Consider the following 12,406-nt stretch of genomic DNA (forward strand, 5'->3'; position numbering starts at 1 on the left):
AGTGACTCGTGTTCAGACAGGACATAGCGCCACTCACCAGGAACTGACATCACCTGGTCACGTGCTGACTGGCTCCCTAAGTATTCCACTGCTGTGCAACCAGGACAACTGCTTCCAGGTGCGATAGGACATCAACGAATGTGTAGCAATCAAGGTGCTGTCGTAATAAATTCACCGAGGATTCTATCAAATGTCCAATTACGCATTTCCGTTCTACCCAAAGCCGGTCGAAATTCAAATTCATCCTTGTTTGCAATGGAACCTTTTGTAATCCGATCGCCCTTACACGACCGACACCCTGAAACTACGTCTTCCAGTAATGTAAGCCAATCGTGTAATTTCAGCGAGTTCCTCCCCTTTCCCATGTCTTTACTGAATCTGTTGTGATTCGGTACACTAAAAATTCCCTTCCGGGTGAGCAAAGGTCTTCCTGAGTTGCCTTATAACGACCCTCCCTTACTGAGTGACACTGTCTTTTCCGTTAGAGTGGAATGTAAATTCGCGAAAAAAAAGTCACCGTGCTTCTTAGTAGCCTGGGTGACAAAAGTAATAACCATTTATAACGACATGGATAATAGGTGACAATCATCATCGACAGCATGAAATCAATGTTCAACACCGATGCTCCGCTGTCGTAAAACCATGATTTAGTTGAAAGCCTCATTGTGAAGGAAAGAGTTAAGGGGGGTGAGGAAGGGACTTAGTGCTAGCTTACCACAATCATTCCGAGGTCCCTACACCTCCAGACATTCACTCAGGGAATCTAGATAGAAACTAAAAACAAGATTGCCACTGACATCGGTTAGAATCGTATCTTGCAGCGTTTTCAACTAGGTGCAGTGAGGATCACGCGGTCCCCGTTCTGGAAGGCAAGTAGCACCGACAGCACGGTGCTTGGGAACTGCGCCTACCTGATGAGCCCCAAGAAGGGTATAACTGGTCGTGGACTGTCGGAGAGTTTTCAGCAACGTTGTGAGTAGTTTCCTTTATGAAAACGGCATTAAGTTCGAAAAGTCACAAATACACATTGACATATGACTGTGTTTTACCTTTTCCAGACAACTGATCAAACATTGCAAAATCCTGGTGGTCTGTCGGCCATTGAACATAAGTGGCAAAACTTGAACCGGCAAGCAATGTGGAAGCCGCCTCACCGCGTAAGTCCACCTCGCCGTGTCCCAAGCGAGTAAATTCAGAATCATTGATGAAACGACCGTAAGCGACCGAAACATCCAGGCAGCTATAAGAACCAAGGTTCGTGGGGGGGGATAGTAATGAGTGAGCAACAACGAAACCAATGAAATGCAAAAAGGCTTTAGAGCTAGCTTGGCTTAGTGATTAAGTTGACGATGAATTTTAGTGGGAACAAATGGGTAACTAGCAGAATGTAATCAGCAGTTTGTATTAACTCTCTCAAATTTTATAAAGGCCAAGTTCGTCCTAGCTTGTTGCTATCAATCAGCTCGAAATTGTGCGCCTCACCGATAACCGCTTGATTCGAAGATGGCCTACAACACCGTCGCAAGGTAGCGTCTCTTGCTCTGCCTTGCCTCTACTTGTATCTTGTATCTACTTGTATCTTCTTACCTGTCCCATGGATTTTGATCGGCCAGCTCACTGCTATCTGTCCAGTCATTTACATCAAGTTACACACTGTAGAATTGATCTCTTTTCTTTCCTTCCAAGAAGACGCTGACTCTGAAATTTTGTGGTACTGCCTTTCCTAACTCAGTTAAAAGTTCGATAATTCAAAAGAGAGTTAACGTCCATCTTAACCCGCCTTGAAGTTTGTCATTTTACGTATGTTGTAGTGCTTCTTACATGCGAATTCTCTGTTCCCCCAAAATTCACACCGGTCTATTGGAAAAAACACGACAGTTGGATTGACGGCTATCTCTTAATGTAAACAGCTGAGTTTTATCTGACGGTACGGATTAAGATGGAGACTTCGGGAACGGACGAACCGTAAACATATGAAAATTGTTGGAGCAGTAATCCGAGGGAAGAAAACTGTGTGCATGATGACCTGAGAAAAACAGCTGCTAAGTTAATTCATCCTGGGTTGGGTTCGTGGTAGTTGCTTATAGACAACAGCCCACCGATGGGTACCGTGCATCTGAGCGGAAACAGAGGAGTGCGCACAATAGAACACATGTTTTGCTGCTATCCATTAATGTCAGAGAAAGCTCTGAAAGCCGTTCAGTGGACTTGAGAAGAAAAGACACTTTTACCCATCCTTTTCTGTTGGAGATGTCAGTATCCCCAAAAACCGTTTGTCTTCCGATTTATAGCCAGATTATTTTTCAAAAATTTTGAATTCCTAAATTTCACGTCTATTCCGCCATGTTGCACCCCAATGCAAAAAGACCGCGCCTCTTTCCTAGAGGTAAGTTATACTTTGTATGCGCTAACTTATTTATTGCTCCCCAAGGTCACCCGAAATAATAAAGGAAACTACTCCCAAGGTTGCTGGAAACTCTCCGACAGCCCACGACCGGTTTCGCCCTTCTTGAGGCTCATCAGGTAGGCGCATTGCCCGAGTTTCCGTCAACCTTATGTCTGGTCTGGAGTGGTGGGGCTCGCGTCACAGCTGGGGATTTGTGCGCTCGTTCTCAGGTCATGTATAGCCGTCGATCGTACCCGCTTCCGTACACAACATTTTCAGAATTAGGTGTCCCATAACAAACACAACACACCTACGATATGAGGGTCACCTAGGTGAGATTAGATTAGGAAGTATTGATTCAGACCACACGCCACAGGGCCGTGATTGGCAGACCGTGCGGCACAAATGCGATCGACTGTAGGAGAGCACAAACGACACGAGCCGTGTACAAACGCTAGAACGTAGATCTCTTCAGCACTCGATGAGTTGGTTTAATTTTTACAAGAATGTTCCTGAATCAGACACTTTGTCGACCACTGTACGAGGATTTGGGATAGGTAGGACGTTTCCAAGCACGCGATTGGATTCTCTACAAAAGTGTGAATGACCTACAGTACTATTCCTATATTGGAATGAGCTTTCTCAGTCCGACATCGATGGGAGAAGGGGGAAACAATCGTAGGCTGAAACCGGCGGGAATGAGCTGGGCGGTTGACAAATGCTGTCCCAGAGATTTCAAACAGGGTCGGGTGAGCTATGCAGAATATCCCGAAACTTGTATCCGATCAGGACGAATCGACCTCAACGATGAGTCTAATTGGGAGGTCATAAAGATTTCGTGAAGGTGCGATAAAGGTGAATTTGTCAGCGCTATTGGGTGATCGGTCGAGGCGCGTCTTTGCGCAACCATTTTCAAGGTATAAAAGAGCGATTGGATAAAACTACTCAGTGTGGGACACTTGACGCAACAGAACGAAGGATATGAAAAGTAGGGAACCCGCTCACTGATCCACTAAAAACAAAACAGTGAACATAAATGTTATCTCTAGAAAATCATCGAAAGGTTAGGTCATCCAGCAGCTTCTGCGCAAACGAACAGGGCTGCAACGGCGGCCTGACCATGACCTGAAGAGGACTGGAAAACGTACCTTTCAATGGCGACCTGTGCAAGTCCAGTGGTCTGATGAAGCCCAACAACCAAACGCTTTCGAGTTTTCGCGCGCAGCTTGAACACTTCGGACTTTTCTTTCGGAACCGGCTTCCATTCGTTTTCCCCTGACTTCTCCTCTTCACGAATGTCTACTATAAGCCGAAGTCTAAGAATTTAAGACGGGGGGAAGTTAACGTATAAATACGCGTAAGTTCTAACCACGTGACTTGTTCCTTTACTCCTCTTTACTCGATTGACTGAGCGGAAACATCGTACGAAATGAGCACAAAACCAAGTCCAACGCTCAACGCAAGAGAGAAAAACGGAGCATGTAGAGGCTAGCCACTATTTAGCATCCGTATTCAGCGAGTCCAGCCGCTTATTAACAAGCCTTCATACCAACTTACCAAGCATTCGTATAAAAGTCACGTCGGAAAGCACCGGACCTCGGTTTTCGAACAAAATGTTCCAAACTTTTCCCCCGTAGTTTATTCTTATCACGCGTTATAACGTGTTTGCAGCCAGTGAACTCAGTGTCCGTTGGTTCCCGCAACCACACGCCCAAGCTTATGTTTGCGGTAAGCAAACAAAACACGTGTCGATTGCACAACCCGAGTGGAAACAGATCGATACAAATGCTCACTTCACTGATGCACAAGAATCGCCGAAACTGCACACTTTTGTCAACCGATTAGTTGTTCTTATTACGCTTTCGTAACGGTTCTTCAAGTAAAATCGATTTCTGTTCACATAGTAGTAAGCCAATATTCTTATTTTGTCTAGCCTGGAGAACCGCTCGCAGACAACCTTATTACAGTTGAAATCAAATCGCTCATTAACCTGAGCCCACATGCTTACCGCTCTGATTTCTTTCATGGCGTAGTGCTTTTCGAAAAGACAAAAGATTGAGTACAACTAAGACAAAGTTGATCACATCAGTCAAGATGCACTTCTAAACCCCTAATGCCTGCGGTGTCTACGAGTGATCAGAGGTTTTTATATATACGGTCTACACAGACAAACGAAAAACGATCTTTTATCTGTATGGCTGCGGTGCGACTCGAAGGAAGTACAAAGAATGTGCTACCGCCAGACTGTCCAAGCCTGGACAAGAGCAATTGAGATGCACAGGTTGGGTTTGAATCACGGACATTCCGGTCATTAAGTTCCAATTGAGCTATCTGGAGCATCGCGTTAATCGTCAAGAAACTCGCTTTTTCAAGGTTTCAGATCTGACGAAAACACCATGCAAATCGTGGGGATTCTGTGACGCGCACAAGCCCACTTTGCCTGTGCAACTCTAGGGTTGTCTCAAAAACCGTCGGGCAGAGAAATTTGTAAATCATACGCCCATCTAATTCTCTTCTGCTCTAATTCAAATCATTTTCATAAATTTTCTTATTTGGTATGGAAAGAATAACAGACACGCAAGGCAAATGCAACCGTTGCAATTGCGCATGCGGAAGAGATGCGCAACAATCGAGTGACTTTGGTCAGCTGATCAGCTGATCATCACGATTCTCAGTTCCAACAGCAGTTTCAGTAAAGAAAGAGTAAAGGTTATCCTCCCCATAACCCAAATACTTGGCGGAAGTGAGAAAATAATGACCACCACATGACTGCCGCTTGACGTAACGTTCCAACTATTCTGTCAAATTAGGTATTTGGATGCTATTTCCGTAAACGACATGTTGAACCGCCAATAGCCTGCCTGTGTGAATCAATATAAACAGGCTGCATGTGGATTTCAGGGGCGAAGGCTGGAAGGCGGAAAGGACTGATAGAACTGGTAGCACCCTTCCGGTGCCTAGCTGCCATGACACACGAAGGAGGCACGAGGGCTGGGGTACTGCCAGCTCGCCCAAGCCTAGACAGGGAAAGTCGAGTGGCAGAGGTCGGGTTCCAACCACGGACCTTCCCGTCAGTAAATTCGCGCTCTAACCACTTGGGCCATCTCGCCCTCAGAGTTTCACTAACAGAAGTATGACCGGTCAATAACACAGGATCGTCAACTCCGGTTGGGGCAATCAAACAGTTGAATCCTACAGACAGCGCTGTGAGTGGATGAATACAAGACGCATCCGAAGCAAGCACATCCGGCTAGCAGTGGCTTTCTATCCTCTCGGTCAGCGACGAACTTCAAGCGAAAAACCATGAAGTGTTCGTGACCGTTGATGCATATGAATAAACAACGTTACAATGTGTGCTTCATGTGTACCAGTCACCGATACACACTCGTAAGAATCAATAAGATGAGTACGTGTCTGACTCGCACTGTGTACAAACGGTCACACAAGACTATTACTACTGTAAGATTCGTTCTCCACACAAGCATCTACAACAGGAACTCGTTCAACCCACATGAAGTGAATTGACTGCAGACAGACTGATTTCAAATTGAAAAATCCGGGCTTGAGCACCAACAACAAATCCGGCCGAATTTAGCGTCATGACTCTGAATCACCGCTGCTTTCTAGTGGTTCAAGTGCGTAGAGCGTGAATCTACTGACCGAAAGGTCCGTAGTTCGAACCCGACTTCTGCCTCTCGACTTCCCCTGTCTATGCTTGGGCAACCTGGAAGTTTCCCAGACCTCGTACTTTCTTCTGGTGGCATGGCAGCTAGGCACGAAAATTGTGGTACAGCTGAATGATTAAAAGAATTTTTAAAGCACTGATCAGCAACCTTGGGAGTAGTGCGTTACGTCTATGCGCAGATCCAACTTTTCCTCGGAAGAATATAGGTGCATTGAGTTGTAATCATACGATTTGCGTTCAAGAATACTACTTTTAATGGAACAACCCACAGATTCTTGTTGTGTGACCCCCTGTTCTTAGGTGCATCAGCATTTTACAATGGATATTTACACGCGAAGCGAACTGATTGTGTGAAATGATCTTTGCGGCATGGCTAGTGCCGGGCAATTGAACGCATACAAGTCGGTTAATACGTAACAGTTCGCATTCGAAACACTCTATGCGGATGTCCGAGTCGAATCTACGAAACAAACCGAACCGGTCGTAATTCCGCGATTAGCAGCGCGGAAAGGCAACGTTCGATCGGCGATACTTTGTAGCCCTAACGCATGTTATCTTGATGTCGAAAAAAACGTTTGCCACAACAACCGAACACAAACGATCGTTAAAGCCGGGCAACGTCAAATATGGGCATGAGTATGAGTTGGTGTGGTACAAAGACAACTGAAGTCCGTTTATTTGGCCAAAAGGAGTGGTATTTACACACACCCAGCCTGTGTGTCTGTCTGCCTATCCCGCAGATGAGAGCGATAGGCAAACAGCTATCCAAACTGCGTCACGAAAAGACGGATTGCGAGACTCGGACGTGATTAGCGTTTGGATTCGACTCAGACGCTCAAACAGGCGAACACTTCCAGCCGCGTCGGACTTCATGTGCCAAGTACAATTTGGAGCATTCCATCAATGAAATGGAAGAATAAAGGAATAAGTGGACAATTGGTAAACCACACGGCTTTCCTGTGCCCAGCTGCTTAGACCGAATGTGAACGGTAGCCTCGCTTGGTACAACAGCTTGGGAACGTTGGACGGTGCGAATAAAGAATATTCTTTTCATACCATGGACCTACTAGCAAAACCAGGAAAGGTCACAGTGGGAGACTTTTTGATGCGCACGCCAGTCACAAGACCTTAGGTTATTGAGGCATAGAGTATGGTAAAACTGCTAGTGACTAGATCAACCGCGAAGGTTGACACCTCCGTTGTCACCAGCGTTCCTACGATCATCATCATCCTCATCGATGTCAGAGAGCACCTTAGATGCGATGGATACCAGGCTGATGCTGCGATAGTTTTTGCTTTACGTTCTTTCGCCATTTTCGAAAACTGGGATGACAGCCGAGGAGCTCCGTTTGATTGGTATTCTGTTTCAGTTCCGAACCTTTTGCTGTATAATTGTCAGACGGTTCACCAGAACCTTACCACGTTCTTTGAAGAATTCTGAGTGCAGATCATCCGCGCCAGATATCTTGCCACGCTTCAGGATTGACAACTCACGCTGGATTTCCATTGTTGGTGGCGGGCTGATGACAGTGTTCAATATTCACCCACGATCCCTAGTGAAATTTTACCCCTTGACACGTCGAACCGACTTCACCGAACGTTACCATGTGCTGTGCGCGCACGTTTATCGCTAATTCCGATTAATTTACCGTCGTCTTCCGGCTCTCATTGGACTTGCACCAACAATTTTGACGGGAATCCCCATAGCTTGAGGTTTGTGTTTCTTGCATATACATATTTTTGTACATGTAGTGCCGCATTTTATTAATAAATCTCAATACTTCGCAATTCTTGGCCTGTGATTTCGCGGGTCAGACAGTTGGGCTTCCTTGAATACATCAAGCATTCCACACTAGCCGCAGTGGTCTTTGTAGCGTTCAGCCAATCGCTCTAGATGACGGGTGAGGGACTGAATTTTCGTTGGGTCTTTTTTCACATATCGTTTCGCTCACACTTGTCTTCTTTTGACCGGTTGATCGAAACAGATGAAATACGGCGCGGATGTTGCCCTCAGCGAAAGCCTCCTTCATCCCTTGGACCTTCGAAATTCACCAACTTCCACCGTCATTCTCCAAGCTCCCGATTATCTTGTGTTTGAGGGATATGCGTGCGCCATAATAGTTGGTAGTTGCTGGTATGACCTTTCTGGTAGCAATAAGATCCGCTGATCTCGAGGATATCCAGTATTCATTTGGTCGAGTCAGAGGGCTTGGACAAACAGTTTTGAAAGTTGAGAGCAGACCCTCCTCAACCAAGTTCATCGAATGGCGCGAGAGATCCGCGAGAATCAAGCTGGGTTTCATCCGGGCCAAGGATTCATTGACTATATCTTCACCTTGAAACAGATTCTTGAACAGCATCAATCCTTCAAACGCCCAACGTTGGTCATTTTTTGATCTGAAAGCTACTTTTGACGCCATCGATTGCCAGAAACTTTGGCGGTCTCATGATCAAAGGTGCCGCTTCCAAATTTATATCCCTCATGAGGGCACTGTATGCGAATTCCTGTGGAGGCGTACGAGTATATGCGAAGCTCTCGCCTGAGTTCGCCACGTCCAGTGGTGTAATATAAGGCTGCCTTCTTTCGTCTTTCCTGTTCTACTTTGCTATTGATGTTCTGCTTGAAATTGTTCTGCCTGCCTCCGAAAGCTCCGGGGTCGAAATTCTTCCTCGGCGGTCACTCATAGACATTGAGTTTGCGGACGACATTGCTCTTCATGGTTCAGATCCTTCCCAAATGCAAACCATTTCAAGTAAATTAAATAACTCTCCCGCATAGTTTGGCGTGCGCTTCACGCCTGCAAAGTGTAAGGTGCTGCTACAAGATTGGGTCGGATCAAACCCGCACCTCATGCTTGCAGGTGAGTCAATCGACTTGGTAGATAAATTTGACTACCTGGACAGTTGTATAAGTTCCGGTAGGCTGGCTGTAGATGAGATTACTCCTCTAAAAGGGCAGAACAGTTTCTGTCAACCTCCGATACCTATGGCGCCGAAGTGACGTGAGTTTGCCCGTCAAGGGAAGAGTTTACACTACTGTTGTGCGATCCACACTGCTTAATAGATCAGAGAGGTGGCACGTACGTGCATAGGACACTCGGAAGATGTCGGTGTTCGATCATCGGTGTTTCCCCAGCATTAGTCAGTTATGGTGGGAACATCAGATTAGTAATGCTGAGGTACGCCAGCAGGTTCGAGGAAAGAAATCTCCCGCGATGGCTGAATCACTCACGCTTCATAGGTTGAGCTGGTTGGGACATGTACTCCGTGTGCCAGAAGACCATCTGCCTCACAGAGCTCTTTTTCCCAGCCCTGTGCTGAGTGGAAGCGATCGAAAGGTGGACAGTGTATGGCCTGGGCACTCAGCTCGTCAATGGTAATGACACTGGAAGAAATCTCCCAACAACACAATCAGTGACGCTCGTGAATCAAAGCTTGAATGCGTAGCTACCCAATCCCTGGACTAGCTGAACATGCCATCGCCTGCAAGGCTTGGCCGTATCTCCCGCAATCGAAACCAATGTGTCTATGGCACGTGATTCATCCCTAATAAATTGGGTTGATTAATTGTACGGCATTATTGTACGCTATATCTGCGCACAGCGGTTGCTTTTTGCTCAGCACCGGACACTTTGGGTTTAAGCTATTGCGAACGTATTGAATAATGTTTCGACAGTCTCAGTCAACCGTCTGGCGATCGTAGTAGTGTGACACACACGCCTTTGGGACCCGGTAATCTAACTGTTAGCACCACAAATTGTGCGAATTGGCAAACGCAATTGTGACCTCCGATATTCGCGATATTTGTGTGGCCGCACCATCTCCACGGCGCCTAAAATCTTCCACTTATAAACTTGATCATCGTACATAGACTTGCATAAAATCCATGTGACTGAACAATCGACCCTCACAGATACCATCGGCAGCTGGGTACACCTTGAGCCAACCGAAAGCATCGAGTGCGTTATCTTTCAAGTGCCCTAAAAGCATCGTTTTGCTTTTCGTTTTTTAGATTTTCGGCTTGCAGTGGGAACGTTTTGACCCGGGTATCTGATTTGTGTCGTATATTTTTGTGCGGTACATTTTCAACTCACGCAACGTAGGAACTGCGTTGTGTTTTGGAAGTCGACTGGAATGAAAAGGACGCTAGTTCAAAGCCCCAAACGTGGACGTGACAAAAGCAAGAAAGGGGGTGGGGTCTTTCAGTTACAACACCCTTTAGGTGCATAGCTATCATGCAACCCGAAGGAAACACGACGGCTGAAATACTGTCAGGTTGCCGAGACCTAAACATAAGCAGTAGAGGTGCAGACGTTAGTTTCGAACAACGCACCTTCCACTCAGTAAGTTTGCGCCCTAGTCACGGGGCCATCCAGAGCTCACAAGGCAAGAAACAAGGCCAACCCATTGCAGTAGGAATTGTTTCAAAAAAGAGTACCAAATAAAGCGGGTCATCGTCAGCAACCTTATGAGTAGTGCATTACGAATAAACATGTATCGCGATATCTCGAATATCGTAGCGACTGAAACACAAGGCGGCCTGGTGCAGCACACTCAGTTGCCTGGAAACATCACAAACGAGAGATTCAGCTGGGTTCAAGGTGAGTCTCTCAAAAACCACATTAGTTAGCAAATGAGTGCATTTCGCTCACAATGGTCCATCCTAGACCGTAAGTTTTCGTTTTTATTGACTGCCCCAAATTTGCAGGACGCTAGAGGGAATGAGCAGCCGAGTGAAAGTGGACAACAAAACTGCGATCGGATTGGTCGAATGGAAAGTGCGTGTGCACGACCTCAACGATTCGTCCCTCTTTTTAGCTGCCGCTTCGAACTATCAGGTCAAGTCAACGACAGCAGAATACACCTACAGGGTAAGCTCCTCACACCGATCCGGCAAATTTTTTCACGCCATCAATAGTGTGCGCAAATTAAGCTTGACTTAGTCTTGAATGTTACGCACAATGGGTTTATGGGTGTCTTCACAGTTTGGCACAGCGTGTACGCGATCATTTGACAAAGAGTTAGTAGAAATTTAAATGTAGTTCGGTAAAGAAGAATGAAAGACCCACTACGCATCCCCTATCAGTGAGATTATTGCCTGCTACATCAAACCATTGATGTCCAAAGGTACAGGTAACGTCAAAAATGGAAAATGCCAGTGTTCAGTTGATCACTTTAGCACCTTCATGGCTAGAGTCAGAGATTCTCGTTGAATAGTCTAGACCACAACCGGTCACGGTGATGAAGTTACGTTTATAAGATTGCTCAGCGATTAGAGCGCGAATTTACCGACCGGAAGGTCCGTGGTTCAAACCCAAACTCTGCATCTCGAGTTCTCCTGTCTCGGGTTGGCCTACCTGGCAGTATCCCAGCCCTCGTGGTTCCTTCGGATGGCATCGCAGCTAGGAACCGACTGCTATTTTTTCCACGATTGTGTTATTCAGGCAGGAGGATTCACCACACGCCTTTTGTTGTACGAGCTGACGTTCCATAAATTGCGTTCCAATAACTGGGTACAGCATCCCGATCGAATGTTCAAGAGAAAATTCTGCTGGTTCTGAGATTCTGAGCAAGCAGGTATGTTGGTATAAAACACGATTGGAACAGGCCTAAACCACACGTTTCATATGTGGATAAGTTCGATATTCTCAAGCATATCGATTCAGAGCATACGATAAACCAAAATACGGTGCAAGATGCTCATTAGGAAGTTGTATTTAAATGAGCCGTATCAAACGGTGCATCGCACTAGAGGACAGTCAAGAACATGTTATTAGACGAAAGTAGATTAACGGGTTCAACCGGAATTCATATGGAATTGAAATTCGCCTGGTTACCGTGGTGACCGATTTGGAAACTAAGCTTGTTTCGCTTCAGTCGTTGTTGCCGGTGAACACGTATGGGAGAGATAACAGGCTGCCTCAATGAGAAACCTCTCGAATGTCCACGTTGGATGCGCACGCATGGGCAACGTTGAATCATGTTCATTCTTTCAGTCATACAAGGCAAGACATCAACACTAGCCCGAAAATTCCTCAATAATCCAATCATCGTGCTTTTGAAGATATCACAATGATGTATACAAACACAGTTTTCATAAATCATCCTTGACAAAAGAACCACAAGAATGGTCGTGTTACGAGGTCAACGAAAAATGCACTACGTCAACCGAGACTGGAAATAACTCAGTGGCTAAGGCGCGAAATTAGCGACAGGAATGCACGTGGTTCGAACCTGACGCGGCCTTACTCTACTGTCCCCTTCAAGACCTGGCAATATCTTGTCCTTCGTGCTTCAAACCAAGCATTGCAAGGGTGTTTGCGCATACTTTATAT

General features: G+C 46.0%; 1 protein-coding gene across 1 annotated transcript in view; it reads right to left on the reverse strand.

Annotated features, from left to right (window-relative positions):
- The window catches only part of T265_10936 (hypothetical protein), a gene marked incomplete at both ends in the record, with an annotated part of 50,695 nt that overhangs the window by 25,365 nt on the left and 12,924 nt on the right, over window positions 1-12,406 (reverse strand). Inside the window, 2 exons of the mRNA XM_009177452.1 lie at window positions 1,050-1,240; window positions 3,535-3,702. Coding sequence (XP_009175716.1) covers window positions 1,050-1,240; window positions 3,535-3,702 — 359 coding nt within the window. The remainder of the gene's footprint in view (window positions 1-1,049; window positions 1,241-3,534; window positions 3,703-12,406) is intronic.

The sequence above is a fragment of the Opisthorchis viverrini genome (assembly GCF_000715545.1).
Source record: "Opisthorchis viverrini unplaced genomic scaffold opera_v5_424, whole genome shotgun sequence".
In the NCBI taxonomy this organism is placed as follows: domain Eukaryota; kingdom Metazoa; phylum Platyhelminthes; class Trematoda; order Opisthorchiida; family Opisthorchiidae; genus Opisthorchis; species Opisthorchis viverrini.